General features: G+C 43.1%; 4 protein-coding genes across 7 annotated transcripts in view; 2 read left to right on the top strand and 2 right to left on the bottom strand.

Annotated features, from left to right (window-relative positions):
- The first annotated feature begins 273 nt into the window (after positions 1–273).
- lysmd3 (LysM, putative peptidoglycan-binding, domain containing 3) lies at positions 274–4,832 on the top strand. The gene is made up of 3 exons (XM_019275927.2): positions 274–433; positions 1,826–2,102; positions 3,222–4,832. The coding sequence occupies exons 2-3, from the start codon at positions 1,836–1,838 to the stop codon at positions 3,921–3,923; spliced, it is 969 nt and encodes a 322-aa protein (XP_019131472.1). The 5' UTR covers positions 274–433; positions 1,826–1,835; the 3' UTR covers positions 3,924–4,832.
- polr3g (polymerase (RNA) III (DNA directed) polypeptide G) lies at positions 4,562–8,332 on the bottom strand. Its single transcript, XM_010735743.3, has 8 exons — positions 8,064–8,332; positions 7,787–7,918; positions 6,220–6,349; positions 5,733–5,798; positions 5,592–5,651; positions 5,452–5,513; positions 5,175–5,300; positions 4,562–5,078 (listed from the first exon to the last, which is right to left on the bottom strand). The coding sequence occupies exons 2-8, from the start codon at positions 7,895–7,897 to the stop codon at positions 4,989–4,991; spliced, it is 645 nt and encodes a 214-aa protein (XP_010734045.3). The 5' UTR covers positions 7,898–7,918; positions 8,064–8,332; the 3' UTR covers positions 4,562–4,988.
- A 113-nt stretch (positions 8,333–8,445) lies between these two features.
- Positions 8,446–11,365, top strand: mblac2 (metallo-beta-lactamase domain containing 2). Its single transcript, XM_010735739.3, has 3 exons — positions 8,446–9,038; positions 10,189–10,403; positions 10,635–11,365. Exons 1-3 carry the CDS (start codon positions 8,597–8,599, stop codon positions 10,806–10,808), a joined length of 831 nt encoding a protein of 276 aa, XP_010734041.1. The 5' UTR covers positions 8,446–8,596; the 3' UTR covers positions 10,809–11,365.
- Positions 11,366–13,026: 1,661 nt separating this feature from the next.
- Positions 13,027–17,777, bottom strand: part of rtkna (rhotekin a) — a 54,681-nt gene continuing 49,930 nt past the window's right edge. For 2 of the 4 annotated variants that reach the window (XM_019275983.2, XM_027277711.1), the window contains exons 7-11: positions 17,435–17,541; positions 17,156–17,287; positions 15,946–16,111; positions 15,704–15,808; positions 13,795–14,510 (exon numbers count right to left, since the gene is read on the bottom strand). In XM_019275983.2, the coding sequence (XP_019131528.1) occupies positions 13,795–14,510; positions 15,704–15,808; positions 15,946–16,111; positions 17,156–17,287; positions 17,435–17,541 (1,226 nt within the window). Of the gene's footprint in view, positions 14,511–14,927; positions 15,025–15,703; positions 15,809–15,945; positions 16,112–17,155; positions 17,288–17,434; positions 17,542–17,777 lie in introns of all 4 variants that reach the window. The other 2 variants (XM_019275984.2, XM_019275982.2) reach the window with 2 other exon arrangements.

Genomic DNA, 17,777 nt, shown 5'->3' with positions numbered 1-17,777 from the left:
CTGAATAGAGACCTCCAAGCACAGTGTAGATGATCGCCACAGCAGCAGAGATCCAGATGCAAAGACTTAAGGGCAGATCGGAAAAGATGCTCACAGTGATTCCTGTTGGAAGCACACATACACATGTACTTACACATACGTGTTTATTATTATTATTATTATTATTATTATTATTATTAAGTACACAAAGTGTCTCGAGCGGTTTATTTGTCCGTTGGCGCCATCTCGCGATAAAAAAAGAAAAATTAAGCGTCAGTTTGTTGTTAAGTGGCGTCAGCGGTGACGTCATCACGCAGCCATTCTGTCGACGTGGCGTAAAGCGTTTAGCAGCGAGCAGCTCACAGCAGCAGTGACCGTGAAGACGCTCTCGGTGTGTGCGGGGAGTATGGACGTTATCCAGGTCGACTGATTGCTCGGTGTTCACGTTGTTCAGGTAAATGACGCTGCAGGTGAACACCTCCTCTTCCTCGCGCGTGTTTTCATTCACCAGCTGTGACAGAAACGTGCTAACGTTAGCGGCTACATAACACAGGCGGAAGCTAGTTAGCTTAGCCTGTGCCGAGCGTTAGTTTAGTTACACAGCACGTTTATTTAAACACAAGACAAGCTGACAGCTCGTTTAACACACTTATATGATGACTTTAAGTCACGTTCTTGTTCCTGTTTACAGCTATACCGACCGGGCTTCAGCAGGGCGGGGACACACTCAGGTGTAGCATTAGCCTTGTTGTTGTTTTTGTCATATTAAGAGTACAGCAGCTGTTTTAATCCACATTAACTCCACTTAGGTGAAAGAGGAAGGCTCTGCCTCATGTTGGTGTTTTGATTTTCACAGAGGAACAACCTGCAGTGAGCTCTGCTCAGCTCAGCTTCAGTGACAGTAACATTATCAGATAAGATGTTACCGGCACAGCTGTCGACGTGTTGGCTAACGCAGCAGAAATATTACATAAACAGAGGACCTTGACATCATGATGACTGGATGTTTCTCCTGTCAGAGGCTCAGTCTTATCTAGCTTTACTGCAACCTGAATGCTCAGTGAGATCACAGACTTGCACTATGCTGAACAACTTGAGTTAAGTAGTAATTAGTGTAAGTGAACTGTAAGTGGCTGCCTCAACCTGTTAAGTTAAAGAAAAGCTTGTTTTGGACTTGTGGTGTGATAACTTCACATAGAGCAGCTTTGATTAACTATTTAACTGATTATATAGTGTAAGATGGTAAGTTTTATAAAGTACACACTGTATTGTGTACAGGTACAGTCAGGTATGATCAGGTACAGTCAGGTATGATCAGGTACAGTGTGTGATGGTAAGTTTTATAAAGTACACACTGTAGTGTGTACAGGTACAGTCAGGTATGATCAGGTACAGTCAGGTATGATCAGGTACAGTCAGGTATGATCAGGTACATTTAGATATCATCAGGTATGATCAGGTACAGTCAGGTACGATCAGGTACGGTCAGGTACAGTCAGATATGATCAGGTACGGTCAGGTACAGTCAGGTACGATCAGGTACGGTCAGGTACATTTAGATATCATCAGATATGATCAGGTACAGTCAGATATAATCAGGTATGATCCGGTACATTCAGGTACAGTCAGGTACGGTCAGGTATGATCAGGTATGACCAGGTATGATGGTACAGGCAGAAGCACAGGGTTGCTTGTGTGCTCTACATATATTTATCATTTCAAACATGTTTTTTTTTGTGGTTATATTCTCTCAGGGTAAAGTATACGTTGCTGGTTTTCCCAAAGAATATGCTACACGAGTTCAGGGTTTCATAATCAAGCTCTGTCTCTGCTCTTTCCAACACAGTGAAGAAAAAATGTCCAGTAGAAGCCAGCACTATGGGTTCCAGTCCGCCACCATGGTGCAGCCTGCCAATGGCGGTCATGCCTATCTGTTTGGAAACAATGGCTCGGAGAATGACCTGTCAGAGGAGGACGGAGACGTCTATGAGCTGCGGCCACGTGGCAGAGAGAGACTGCGGAGGAGCACCTCCAGAGAGAGGATGGAGGACATTATCTACCTGACCAGAGATATCCAGGAGGGGGACACCCTGAACAGCATCTCCCTGCAGTACCACTGCTCAGTACGTCTGTGTGTCTTGAGTTCCACCAACTCTCCTTTTATTTCCACGTTGAAGTAGATCTCATTTTAGGTTACACATCTTCACAAGCATTGTCGGCCCTTGCAAAAACAATAACATGTCATGTTTATTGTCTTACTTTTAGATTACTTATCTGGTTAGTCTTTTGAGTCAAACAATAGATTGTAATTAATGGAGTTAAAGAGAAATGTTCTTGTGGACAGTGTGAGTGAATATTGAATTTAAATTCACCCAGCAGCCGGAAACATGACTCCAAATGAATGGTAATGTTGCTTGGTAACGGCTGAATGTGTAAACATGTAACTGTTTGCTAAAGTGTGCCATATCAGGTTAAGATGACAATACATCAGTTTTGTATTCACAATGTTGCAGGGCACAATGCAGGTTTATTTATTTATTTAGTGTTCTCATCAGATTAGTGTACACTATGGACAGGTTAAATGAAATGTTCGATGACACTTCTGTACTCATTACAATGATTCAGTTTGATTGGTACAATGTAATAGAACAAAAGCACTCTTACAAAATCAGTGATGCACGGGTCCATGTTTGATCGACCTGCACTGACCGATGTTTTAAACTAACCCGCCCGAACTCGGACCGCAGCAAACAATTGTGAAATATTGTACCCAACCTGCTTCCTGACCCGCATTTTAAAAAGTAGTCTATACTTTCTCTACCAGCCAATAAATTCTGTGTATTTCACAGAACATTTTGTCTACTACATAAATTACATCTTTATTTCAAACGACCTGACCGACCGCGACCCGAGTATCATTAAAAATATTGTTTGGTGACTCGGCACCCGCTTAATTTGGATCAACCCGCGCATCACTGATAGAAATACATATAAATTTGTTGAATTTCTGAATTATAGGTCAGTACAGTAGTTATTTACTACTCGACGATCTGTTAAGTAAAGTTTTGTCATCACTTGTTTTCTTATTATTAGCATTGTTTCTGTTGGTTGGTATTTTGTATCATGTGCTCTTCTTTGCAACAAATTCATAAGCTGCCATTCTAGTTTAGTCGTATGTAAAATAGCAACTTGTTTCTTTAAGCAGCAGGGTAAACATGTCTTCCCTGTGTGTGTTTTCCTAGGTGGCTGATATAAAACGTGCCAATAACCTCTTGACGGAGCAGGATTTCTTTGCCCTCCGGTCAGTTAAGATTCCCGTGAGGCGTTTCAGCGTCCTTACAGAGACTCACAGCACTACAGCTCTCAAATCTGCCTCGCCCTCACGTGCCAGGCACTCGCCACAGGCCTCTTCCGTTACCTCCCTGCCCTCCGAGTCCTCCACAGACTCTTGTTCTTCCACCGACAGCGTGGAAGGATTCCTCCAGGAGAAGGACAAGGACATTGAGCGGTTGGTGAAATCCACAGGTCCGTCTCGGAGCAGCCTGAATGAGGTCGTATCCTCCTTAACACTGCAGCAACAACAGCCACTGCTAGGAGAAGTCGAGTACAAACCGGCACAGAGGAAGGACCCTTATTATGGGGCAGACTGGGGCATGAGATGGTGGACGGCTGTGGCCATCATGCTGGTTGTCGGCATCGTCACACCTGTGTTTTATCTGCTGTACTATGAGGTTCTCATGAAAGCTGATGTCAGCCATCACGGCATTCCTACACAAGTTAATGGCGACATGTCTCCTGGAGAAGGGAAAAATGTCCTTCCTGTTGGGGAAGGGAACCATGAAGGGGCTGGACCTGGACATGGTGGGAATGTGGGTAAAGGAGATCCCCAGGGACCCGATGTGAACAAAGCAGGCGGGGAACAGAGAATGCTTGGGAACACATAACAAGGGATTACAACTCGGCGTACAAATTTGTTGCTAACTCAGAGACATAATAATAAAATTGGATCGAGTAGTTTTTATAGAAATACATCAATGCAATCTGCCTGACTGGGACAGTCACTTTATAGTGGGGCACAGACTTTTCTTTTTTAAATAAAGCTGAGAGACTAGGAGTCAGGGTGTGGTCAGTCATTCCTCGTGTGCCAAAAATAAACGTTTGGCTGAACTTTTTTCAAAATGACATATTTCAGAGTTGTCATCGTCAGTGTAGCAAGTGGAATTGAGGTGATGGTTTTGATATCGATGCTGCTGCATTCTCAGTGAGTGAGCTACACACAAACTCTGATATATGGCAGCGCGCAAACCGGTTTCGGTTTGTTCAGTAAATGAGCAGTGGCCACACCTGAAGAGAACGATTCATTCTAGTAATGGATTACTTAGTCCAGTTGTATAGAAACAGTGTATTTTCCAATGCCATTGCAGCCAGTGTTTAATATAGAATTAATTTATTTCAGGACTCTTGAGAATTAGCCTTTACTTACACTATCAGTATTGGGAGTTCCCAGGTAAATTATGTTTTCTGAATGTCCATGAAAGTTGCTTGAATTGTTCTTTACTTTAGAGCTTGCCATTTTTTTTTTCTTTTCTTTCCTCCAGTTAAAAAAAAACAACCTCGGAGCATGGTGAGGAAAATGAGTGATGCACATAATTCCCACAATGACTCATACTTGTAATTATGTGAAATTTTAGACTTTGTTATATAGCCCTTTTTTATTTTATCACTGTGTTCACTTGACACTTCATGGAAAAAAAAGCATAATGTGTTGTTGACAGTACGTGCCTTTCAAACTGTGGAAATGTGCTACAGGCTGGAAAATAAATACATCTATTTTGAATAAATTATTGCCAGTATGCACAGAGTTTGGCTTTTCTTATTTACATGAGAACAATAAAAAAAAAAACACTTATCAACCAACTTATCTCCAACATTAAACCCAAAACAATCACATAATTGTTTTCTTCAACGGTGCATGCCTGCTTGAGTCCATACGGATGAGTCACACTGTCTCAGTATGTGGCTTCACCATCCATATTATCATCGCTGTTTGCACCAAAATCTTCACCATTGTCAAAATAGCTTTCGATGTAGTCATTGTCCTACAGAGAAAAAGTTAAATATTAACTCTAAGCTTCTATTTTTTTCAAGTTTGAACAAATTTGTCCCTAAAGATTTAAGGTTATTTGTAATCCAACCTCTTCAATGTCCTCTTCTTCATATTCCTCCGCTTCAAGTTCTTCCTCCTCCTCCTTATTCCCGGGTTTCTTTTCCGTCTCATCGTCTGATTTTTCAGGGTTCGTATCATCTTTCTTTGCCAGTTCCTGAAACGTTGACAGTAAGATTAAATTACAAAACATTCACCGGCTCAAAATATATTTGTTTTGGGACGCACGTACGCAGCCCGATCTTATATAGATACTGCACTAAGACATAGGAATGAACGCAGAACAAACAAGTGAAGAAAAAGCTTACTTCTAATTTACTCAGCACATCCTCTGTTTCTTTGCGTGAGATCACGGTTTTCTTCTTTGTGGCTGTTGGATTTAAACATTTGGGTTTTATTCTTAGCCACAGAATAGAACCTCATTATACACATAATGGCTTTAATGTACCTGGTTTAGAACGAGGTTTTTTCTTTTGGGGCATCAATTCTTTTGGGAAGAGGTTCCAGTCTAAAATATGAAGTACTTCTGTTATCTTTCACTTTTTTTTTTCTTCCATTTGCTTTAATCACGTGACTGTTATGCAAATACCTGGAGTCCATTCCTCGTCGTCCAGCTGGCTCTGCTTCAGGTATCTCTCGGTGTATTTCTCCACTTCTGTTTGATGGAAATAAGAGAAAGTTCTGCTTCGGCACACACTTGGAACAACTCCCAACTTTAACCCTACTCCCGATTCTTACCCACAATAGTAAACAATAGTTTGAAAAGGTTTGACTGGTGAGTCAGCAGTTGTTTACTTTATGTATACAGTGTATATGATTTTATATTTAGCTCATCGCAGAGTAAGGGAACTATAAAAAGGCGCTATCTGACCAGATTAAAGAAATCATATTAAATCCACCAGATGAGGTAGCAGCCGTAACTCGATATTCTACCTGTCTCTCCTTTTCCCAGATATGACCCTAATTAAATGTCTCAGTTCCTAAGTGCTGCATTATCTTCCCTCGCAGCAGCCAATTGTCTTGCCAAAGCATTTCTATTAGACGTCAGGCTTCTAATGCACTTCTCTCCTCCTCACCTGCTTTGTTCGAGTGAGGCTTGATGTTGTGCGGTAGCCGTTGCATCGCCCCCCTCATTTCCTGTTTCAAAGCCAGCATGTAGTCCTCGTCCTCGCCTGCTTTCAGCGGCACCGGCTTAAACTCTGTGTTCTGTAGGAGGAGGATAGACAGTGGAAGGGAGAAAATAGAAATCGTCATTATTTTACATCTTTGATCAACACTATGAGGCAGCAGTGTGAAATATCTGTACATTTTCTGATGCATTTTAGTTTTAACTGATAGGGATTGTGCTTATATTAGTACTTTACAGTAAAATAGTACCAATGTAATCTCACACTTGCAAACAACAATAGTGCATTTAGCTGTAAATAAGAAAAACTGCTTCAAAATTTGGGGTAATTGATGAATGATGAACTTGGCAGAGTGTGTTTGTGACATTGTTTAATTCAATCTAATAAATCTAAACGTTTTGACATGCAATACAACCACAAACACACAAAGGCCTCATAGACATGGAAATGTGGAGAGATGGTGGGGTGATGGGCAGCCACACAGAGGAGCCTGAGAGCCCCAGGGAGCAGTTTGTGGTTCAGTACTTCAAGGGCACCTCTGCAGTGCCCAGGAGGTGAACTGGCACCTCTTGAGCTACCAGTCAAACCCTCCAGTTACAGAGCCAAATACATACAAACTGACCCAATGACATTTAAGAACTCTCAGTCAACAGGAATGACAAACAAATTGTGTTGTTATAAATTACACAAAGAGATACACACCAAAGTTTGTTTAAAGAAAAGAAAAACCTGACACGGAACATCCTGAACTTCCGTCCTTTGTGGCCCTTCAGCATAATTAAAGTAAACACAGTGGTCACATACAAAGCAAGGCTTAATATCCACCAGGGGCAAACTGACCCTCAGTGGCCTCAATGGGTCTGTGGCTCAGGAGGTGGAGCGGGTCGTCCACTATTTAGATGAACAGTGGTTTGATCCCCAGCTCCTGTTTGCATGTCGAAGATACTGAACCCCAAATTGCTCCCTGTAAGTCGCTTTGGATAAACGCGTCAGACTAAATGACTAAATGTAAATATCCTACTATGTTACAATGTCAGGGCTGTCCTGTGTCCAAAACATCATCAAGCGGTCATGTGTAGTGTGCTGTATTTCAGTGCATGCATAATGTACATAAAGTATGAGGAAGAGGAGTCAATCTCCTCCTGTATTTGCTGCATCATGCAGAAAATAAACATAAGCAACTGAGTTTGTCTATGATAGGAGGATGGGACGCCTACATTTTAAATAAAGGTAACAGGTAAACAATAGATTATTAAAGAACTTGTACTTTTCTTTACACAAGTCTACTTTTTTTTAAAAATGTCATCCACATTACTATCTGATGTGTCAACAAACACTGCTGCAGTTAGAGAGTTAGTGGTTCCATCTTCCCCCAAATGTTGTGCCACACTATGAACACTATGAAGGCTTCTAGGTGAATTGAATATACTGCAATGTGATATGTCATCGTGGGATCTCTGCATTTGCGTGTGTGTGTGTGTGTGTGTGTGCGTGAATTGTATTGCTCAGTACTTACTGGAAACAGCGGGCTGGGCCCCACCCTGGCTTCTGGCATGCTGCCTCTGCCGATGCCCAGAGCCTCAATGTTGAAAGTAAAGGCAGCTACTCCACGACCCTTCCCTGCCATGGCTGCAAGCCTCCAGTGTACCTGCAGCAACAGAGTCCACACACACACACACACAGACACACACATGTGCGGTCACAACTTCACTGTCAGACACGTGTGCACACAACAAGTTGATGTAACACGGCTTTTTTTAAAACACACACACACAGCACGCTGCAATACTCACACTATGGGACTGTTAGTAAGATTCTCCTAATGTATAGACGTAAAATCCCTAAACTCTGTGTTTGTTTAAGGACTATTCATCCTGTTTGAATCCATGTTTTTTTTGTTGACTTGTCATTAAACTTTGCTCAGTTGTATCTGTTGCTCGCCACGTAAAACTGCCTCCTTAAAATCGTTAAATTTACAAAGAAAAAAAGGCTAACAGAGGATTACTAACACCGGCGTGGAAACCTGTGCGTCCACTCCACGCAGCACTATGCGTAAATGTGGCTTTAAGTAGCCCCGCCTCTTGCGGTGACGCAAGAAGGCGTTGCTTATTCCCAGCCAATAGCAGCGCGCTTTACGCCGTCGTCGCTCACCCGTTCGTCCAATCAGCGCTGCCTTTCCATCGACAAAGGTGTGCCAGCTGCCACCATCATATCAACACATCACCTCTAAGCTAAGCAAGGCTACCTCCACCTCCTGCACCGCAAAATAAATAAATCACCGCACAAACAAACACCGCAGCTACTTCGAGCAAGTGCATGAACTGGGATGTCTGCAGCCGACTGGTACGCTCACAAATCGCTCGGAGACGGACTCTTCTGGATCCAGGAGCGGTTTTACCAGTCGGACAACCGGGCCAACATCTGGCTGCTGCGCGGCTCGCACCAAGACGTGGTCATAGACACCGGTCTGGGCTTGAGGAGCTTACCTGAATACATCGACGTCAAGGGGCTGCTGGGCAAAGATCCGCAGAGGAAGAACCCGCTGCTGGCCATCGCCACCCACGCCCACTTCGACCATTCCGGTGGTCTGCATCAGTTCCAACAGGTGGGCGTCCACAGCGCCGAGGTCGATGCCTTGGCCAACGGAGACAACTTTGAGACGGTCACCTGGCTCAGCGACAGGGAGATAGCCGAGGCTCCCAGTCCAGGATGGAGGGCAAGGCACTACAAAGTCAAGGCTGTGCAGCCCACACACATACTGCAGGAGGGTAGGTACTGTAGGAGATGGCAGCCTTTGCAGATGTGATTGGATCTGTGATCAGAAGGACAGGTCAGAAGGTCTGAATGCATTTGCAAACTGATAAGCATCATGGTCGATACCATTAGACGATGTTTCATGGGTGCGCACATGATGCAGAGTCCTCTCAGTTCCCGCAGGATTTTTACCGCACAAGTGGATTTTACAATCCAAGAATGACTTGCTAAATGAATGCATGCAGCAGGAATATAATATGCAGAGGAAACAGTGGAGAGAGTGCATCGTTTTTGATGGTGCACAGAGCTTATTGTATCTGCTTAGTCAGGGTTACAAGAAGGTGCAGGTGTTACATAACATGAGTTACTATGCAAAGAGTGCAGAGATGGGTCACCTGCAACATGAGCAAACCGTATTGATAATTGGATAATTTGTGAGAAGAGGAAATCTGCTTTTGTTTTGCAGTTATCGGCACTATGCTCATTCTTCATCTGTTATTTTATTTTCACAGCGTCTCTATTTTTAAGCCGGTGTGCTGGTGACTTCAGGATTCTGTTACTTCTAAGAGAGAAAGAGGAGACTGCAGAGACAGACCACACACTTCCACACAGAGCATCGATTTCACCATCACCCACTGTGCTGTTATCAAATCAATTACTAATAAATTAAACTCATATCCAGCCACTTTAGATTTACCATACAAAGCTTGTATCACGAAGCTGCATTTGGGATGAGCAGCTTTGCTTTTGTTGGGAGTTTGGACCAGAACTTTTAGCGTTTAGCGTCTTTAGTATTCATGCAGAGAAGTCATTTCTGCACCGTCGGTCAATACAATGGCTTGTTCTGCTGTGTCAGAGCCACTGCTGCAGTGCAGATGGAATATCTCATTGCTTGGTGTGTCAGTTTCACTGTCCCGTCACACTATGCCACTCATTGCTGGTCTAGACTAAATCAATTATAAACACAATGTCCTAGACTCTGTAAATCATAGTGATGTGAGGTGACTTGCGTTCACACCTGGTTCCAGTCAGCCTAATTGAAGCTGAACAGAAGGATTTAGGTTGGAAGTGAGTCTGGAAACGGGATGCATATGGACTTGAAGTTGTATTGTGTTTGTATATGTGAATGATTTTGATATCTGTCTCTCCCTCTTTCCTGTCTAGGTGATGTGATCAACCTGGGTGACCGACAGCTGACAGTGCTCCACATGCCTGGCCACTCTCGGGGCAGCATCTGCCTCCACGACCGTGACAACAAGTTGCTTTTCAGTGGAGACGTAGTGTATGATGGCTCTATGATTGACTGGTTGCCCTACAGCCACGTCAGTGACTACATCAGCAGTTGTGAGCGCCTGGTGGGGCTGGTGGACAGCGAACAGGTAACACTGAAACACACACTTAAGCATTTTAGCTCATAGTTCCTCAAAATGTCACACAGAAGTGTTTATTACCTGAGAATAAATCAAAACTATGCACCATCCACTGATGGATACAGCTGGTGCTCAGAGTAATTATGCTTGAGTGTGCCCCAGCTGATGATTTACTAATTCATGTGGCATGTACTGTACATCTGTTTAAAGTGTTTGACATCTTGCAAATTCATTAAACAGGTCGACCAGGTCCTCCCAGGACACTACAACACCTTCGGTGCGAAGCGGCTCCACCGGATTGCATCGGCATATATAAGCAGAGCTGGAACGTGCCCTGCAAAGTTCTCCACGTTTGCCTGGAGTACTTTGGCCGGGGCGGCGCTGTGGGCATGTAATCCACGGAGTGCCTGCTAATGAGACGGGATCAAGGAGCTGGAGGAAGCACAAGTGCACAAAGAGAAAATATGGACGACATGAAAGAGGGTGAGGAGGCGGGGGGGCACCCCTCATTTATCTGTAACTTGATGTAAACATTGTTCATTTACTTATGTAATCCAACAGAAATCATATAATTGCCAAACTTTGTGTAAAACGCCCCTATTGGGTTACATAAGTCAATAATCAGCATCATATGAAGCATATAATATAAAGTATTTATTAGTGTGATTCTGTTCTATACCGATATGTATTTGTTGATTATACATATGTTTTTTTTTAAATACTTTAATCAGTTGTGAAGTTATAATAGCACAACAATGGTAGAACTCTCAGTTCTCCTCTGAGGCATTTGGAAAAGAGTCAGTATGGCCATAGTATTTCTCTATGCATTTTGCAATGCTCAGTGAAGACTCGGTGTCGACTACCTCCTATGTTTGTAATAGTGCTTTGTACTATTGACAGATTTAAGGCTTTGCTATCAAAAAAACTGACAATAAAGCATCTGTTCTACCTGCCTTTTTTTGATGCTTCTAACAAGTCAGACAACTGCAGCTTCTACGTGGAATTTCATCTTCACATAGGATGGTATCTCCCGTGGGAATTGTCGCTGGAGGGAGAAAGAGCAGAAGAACAGAATTTGATACGATATGATTCATAGTATGCTCAAAGTGCAGAGTACTTTAAAAAAAACTCTACTGATCTCAGACTGCAGGAAAAAAGAAGTGCACATGGTGGAAACCTTCTTTTGGAGTCTGCCACAAAGAGTTGACATACAGTAGGGCTGTCACAATCAGATTTTGACTACATAGATAGCCAAAATAATTCATGACACTATCGAGATGTGTATAGAAAATTTGAAATAAATAAAAATCTGTCAAATTCATCTTATTATTCTAATGGAAAGTAACCTAGATTGACTAGGTTGACTAGATTGTTTACACAATATCAATATTTCATTTTTAAAACATGATTATTGTCAATATTGTTATATACCGACACCCTTACTACAGTCAGGATACGGGATTTCAAGTTCAAAAGATCATATTTCATGTAGACAAATGTGATGTGATGGTGTGTAAAGAAACAGAGTCATTTGTAAACTGATAAAACATTTATTATAATTAATGTTATATTATTTAAACGTGAGATTTCCACATTTCTCATTTTATGTTTGCCTCCTAGGACGGCGTACATGCAGAACACAAAGCCTGCTAACACGGGAAACTCTTGCATGGTTATAACATTCAATGTTATCTATTCATAACAGTTAAAGATCTGCACATCATCTGTTAACAATATGATAATCAGGTATCAATATAGCTGCATTTATAACAATATCAATAACATAACAAAAGACAAAGAGAGGAGGTTTATTTGTTAACTTATAAAAATTAATTTACAGTAACAAATGCTTGCTTTTTCCAAACATTTGACAGTTTTAATTCTTAGTAAAATTGGTTGCCCGAGCTCTGAGGGGAAACTGTAACCAAAGTCAAATCCACAGTAAACAACAAAGACAGAGAAGAAGAGGCTTTACTGTACGACTCTGCTGTAAGATTTGTTTTCACGGTCAGATGATTTTGCTGCTGAGTGATGTCTAAATGCCAATAACTTACATAATAATAATAATAATAATGATAATGATAATAAAAAAGGTGGCAGTGTAAACAAATAGTTTAATTTTTGTTCTTACTATCATGACCTTACTGGGGTTTCATATAAAGATTCAGTTTCATAGAAATACAGCCACCATAAAATAATTTCTAAGAAATGCTTCTGTGTTGCATAATATTTGATTGGTGGATGTTTCACATTTTATTGAAATTCCATAATCAGGAACCGCTATTCTTAATATCCCCCACTACTGCAGTGAGGCAGTGTGGCAGAGTTATTATGGCTTGGGTTTTCAATAATACTTAAGCTTTGGTTAATTTCACTTTATCCTAAGGTTTCCTCTATGTATGCATGGATCTATTACCCAGTTCTAGCGACAGCCTGTCAATAAATGTGCAGATAAACGTGTAAAAATTAAGACCAGAGCACAGATTTTTACCCTGAAGAGATCACAGTAATAACCAGTACAGTAAGTATGAGCACTTGCATAAAGTTAAGCTTTCACCAGATTCATCGTTGAAATGATCTCAAGTAGTTCAACATTATAGCTGTAAGTCAAATCATGCAAAAAACGAAATGGTGCATAGTCATTTTTTTTTTTTTTAGGAGAACCACAAAGATCATCTGCTGTATGAATAATTAGATACGTACACCGAAGTAGATCACAGTACAGGCAACAGACACCAACCCTTCCCTCCACACTTAACAGTTTCTAACTCTTGATTATACCTTATGTTCATCTTGCATGTTCGTCTTGCCACATGCTCACTGGCTTTTCATAGCATAAACACTGCAAACCTTTATTTATAAAATAGAGAGAATAGACATCCAGTCAAAATACCGCTAGTGCATTAATAGAGATGACCTTGAAATAAAAAATAACGTTTGAGTAGCCAGGATGCAGACAACAGAACAAAACCTTTTTCTAATTTCAGAATTAGAGTCCAAAGACAGACAGTAGGCCTAGTGTGACGTGTTTATCAGAGTAAGTCCTTTCAGCTCTTTCAGCATCACTTTCTCCCAAAGCAGCAAAGCAGAGCAGAGTACCTCCCATTTAGTCTTGGACCAGCTTTAAATTGTGGCAACCCAGCAAAGTGCAGAGTCGCCTGCAGTGATTGTCACCTGTCTTTTGTGTTAGAAGACATTCCAGTTTGCCCCAGGAGGGGGTTCCATGATCCATCCTCCACCAGGAGGCAGGCTAGAGGCAGCTTATCCTCCTCAGGGCTGTGCATGTGGCCTAGCAGATTGCCTGAGGTTGGTTCACATATGCTAAGCCTGTTAAATCATGGTTTAACGAGCACTGTTGCCTTTAGGCCAGCGTTAAAATGTCTATTAGGCAGGGACAACTTCACACCTGACTTTGAAGCCAGTTGCGAGGATCAAGTCTGGCCCTGAGGTTCCTGAGGCTTCGTCGAGCCGGGGAGGGCCTCGAGAAGGGGACTCCCTCAGATGATTCGGGGCTGTGGCTGCCCTCACTGTTGCTGGAGCTGTTGCTGGAGGTGGAGCTGGAGCAGGAGAGTGTGGTCTGTGTGCTGTGCTGTGACCGAGGTGAACGGGAGGAGATGGGAATTGGGTTGAGCAGCGAGGAGGAAGGAGGCTGGCATGGGCACTGGAAGTTCCCTCCACCTCCGTACCCCCTCCCTCGAAGGGTGCTGAGCTTAGCATCCAGTGACAGAGTGCGTGGCCTCAGGCGAGAGGGGGACGATGACAAGAGAGAGAAGTTTGAAGAAGGCTCGGGCCAGCCGTGACGTTGAGAGCAGGGGCTGGTGCTGCAGTGGCTGTCGCTGTCTGAAGTCAGGCTTGCGTCTGAGGACAGCAGACCCAGCTGGGGGCAGCGGTGAGGGCTCACAGGGCTCCGAGGCAGTCGATGAGGGGTGCAGGGGCTGTGCCCGGAAAGGCGAGAGGTACAGGGACGGGGGCGACCAGCGCTTTTGGGGTTGCTCTCGTCAAACACAGACATCCAGGTGGGGGAGGTGCCCAGCTGGCTGCGGAGCTCCAGCTCCTGCATCCTCCGAGCCAGGATGTCTGACACAGTGCTGCTGAGGTCATCAGATGATTCAATAACTGCAGGAGAGATGCAGCAAAACTCATCATTATACTGCTGTATGCTGGGCTTGACCCTGTTTTTTTTCCAAAGGATTTTAATATGATAGATTTAAATAAATTGGTTTATCTTATTTTGTAGATTTCACTATTTATAAATGAAGTACTTACCATTGTATTGGTAATCCAGTCATAACTCTTTATTTCTTACATATTTTATCTCACTAGGAGTATGGATTTAGACACGCTGCTTTAAAATTTATCCTTGAGTTTATAAGAAAAAATACAGACAAATTAGAAGTGCTCAGACTTCTTGTTTGTCTGGTACTGCATTGAATATTGTATATTTAAAATTCGACTCCCGGATTTGCACTAAGTCCTGGACTGCAACATTCAGCACAACATAATTTATATGGAGCCCTACACCTGTTACTTCACCTGTCGTTGTAATAGGATGAGAGCAGAGCACGAATCTCAGCAGACACAGCGTTATCCTGCAGCAGAAGACCCTCACAGGAGGGTGTAGCAAGAGGGGCTGCCAGAGGAGGTTAGGAAAACCGAGAGGGAGGTTGGGGAGACAGAAAAAGGGTGGAGTGGATGGGAAAGTGTGCAACAGGTCGACAGATTGTTTGTGTTTTGAGGGTTACATAAAGCGATATGGGTTGATGCGTGTTCATTAAGGAAATTAATGTTAAGGCGTGATGAGGGAACAAAAAAAAAAGTGTCAAGGATAAAGATAATTCACCCGTTAAAAATTAATGGTGAAAGTTGATGAAAAATGCGGCGTCGATCATGAATAATGTATGAGGGAAGAAGGAAGTAATAAAGAAGGACAAAAGAGACAACGCCAAGGAGTGATGGATTCGGGACACACAAGGAAAAAATTGAAAAAGGACAAAGAGGGACAGAGAAACAAAGGACAGAGAGTGAGTCAGCGTGTCAGAGATAAGACCCATTCTTTCTACAGTACAGAGAAGTAAAGCAGAGTGTGAGTTCGAGATATCAGAGAGGAAAAAATTTAATTGTGACGGCGTCTCTCATGCACATAGACCCGAAGAATTAAAGCTACACACAGTCACATGCAGTGCAAGCACAGTGCTTTCTCTTTCTTTCTTTCTTTCTTTCTTTCTTTCTTTCTTTCCTTCCCTGCTTAGTTTCTAAGCCAAAGGTGACCACAAATCTTTACTTGCTGCATAATCAGACAGACGTCTTACCCATTTCGTGATAGAGTGAGCCCTGTTTTGGTGTGACAGGAGCTGGTTTCCTTGGCGATGGCAGCTCAATTTTCATTAAGTCATCGCAGCACTGTTTCCATTGGCCTGCACGTTGGAGACAAACTGTCACTTTCAACGCACCAAGCAGCAGATACAACACACACAGCAGTACGTCCTTGAAATTGAGTCCTTCGAGTGACAGTATAAAGTGGATGTATCGCACATAGTGCCTGTGTACTTACTCATGTCATAGAAATGTTGCCAAAAGGCCTCCATCCACCGGTGTGTGTCCTCGCGGCTGTCTGTTGTCAGTGTGTGCGTGACTTCCTCCCCTCCGTACTGGTTACTGATACGGATATTCTGAACTTTACTCTGAGGGTCTTTCTCTGACGCACGTATTCTGGTTTCCTGAAAAGCGGGAGCGACAAAGAACACAATCATCCACCATAAAATGACTACAATCAGAGGTGAATGCCAGTACTCCTGAATGAACAAAATTATGTGCTGCAACAAGTGATCATTACAGCAATTGTAATTGTGAGTCCCCGCTGAACATAAGCCCTCACTAATAAAGCCACTAATTAGTCCTCTTCCAAACCATTTCCCTTCAGCAATTATCCAACAAAAAGGTGCAGACTCCCAATTCCCACCTCCCTATTCTACTCCAAATGTGTCCGTGCGTGCCTGTGGCCACTAGGTGGCAGTGTTGCTCCATCGGTCACTGCCTCCTCCTTCCCCTTAAGATGAGCCAGACTACTGACTAACAAAAGGATCACACAGACCTGATCTGACCAACTTGGCTTTAGGTCAGCTGTGAGCTCTGGGTCAGAGGCTACAAAAGACGGAGTGAGTCATTACGGAAGGAATGAGAAGCCCCGTGGGCATCGACTCTCAGACACAGACACAGGAAACAAGATGATCAAGACCTTGGACTGGCTGACTGACTGTTCCTCACTTTGGTGCCTGGAAAAAACAGATGGATGAGAAAAATACGACTCCTGATTGGATGGAGCTCGACTGCTGTGTTCTGTTGTGTTTGCAGAGACGTGAGAAGATACTGAACAGATTTTATGTGGAAAGCCTTTCATCCAGCTGCCTGCTCTTTTCTGGCTTTGCTGAACATTTTCAGAGTTACAACTGAAAGCTGAGCAACAGAATCAGTTTTCTACTTTTGGCTTGTGAGGAACTCTTCTGGGGCAACCGAGGGCTAAGCGCCGCGTTCAAGGGTACCTTAATAGTTGTTACTAAGGGGAAAAGCATCATTTCTTATTGGCTCAGAGCGTACTAGTTGGCTCTGAACTCAAACTGGCAGCAATCCATAATTCCAGTATGTTTTTTTACCATCAAGGCTACCAACACCTGAGGCATGGCCAAGAACAAACACAACTGTATTGGTTCTTTAAGGCTGGATCAACCTGTGGAGAGTGTTTTACTCCGTTTCTCTTTGCTGACCTTGTTGATGGCAATCGTGAAAGCTGGCTCAACGTTAGCCTCCACATCTTCTTGCCGGTGGTAGCAGAAAAGGCTCGTTCCTTTTAAAACGGCGTAGACTTCTGTCCAACTCTGAGGGTCGCCACCCAACTGCTGCAAGGTAGAGTAAAAAAGATCAGTTGAATGAGGAGTACAAGAAAGGGAAAGAAACACAAAGAGAGATAAAAAGAGAAGAGGAAAGAAGTGGAGGAGGAGACGGAAATAGCCAGAGGAATAGTCCCTCTATCACTGCCAACTTACCTTCACTTTCAAACATCCGCTCGTCATCTGTTGGGTCATACAGTGAGGCTGAGCTGCGAGGCGGCAACACATACTGCCATAGAGTGGCAGCCAATAAGAACACTCTTCTGCAGGCGGAGAGAGGGAGATGGATGGGCAAAAATAAACATCATTAATAAATAAAAATATTCCCACATGGCAATCCAAACCCACACACAAGCATGTGCATGAACACACACATGCATGTCATGCAGCACCCCCCCCGTTTTACACACCAAACAAGCCACAGAGGTGTAAAAGACTGGCAGCTGCAGGGAGCGTCATGAAGTGCAGCAGTGAAACTTTACAGCAGGCTGAAGGGCCA

Source organism: Larimichthys crocea, chromosome III, assembly GCF_000972845.2.
Source record: "Larimichthys crocea isolate SSNF chromosome III, L_crocea_2.0, whole genome shotgun sequence".
NCBI classification, from domain to species: Eukaryota; Metazoa; Chordata; class Actinopteri; family Sciaenidae; genus Larimichthys; species Larimichthys crocea.
Note: the sequence above shows the minus strand (reverse complement) of the source record. Positions and strands in the feature narration are given on the sequence as shown.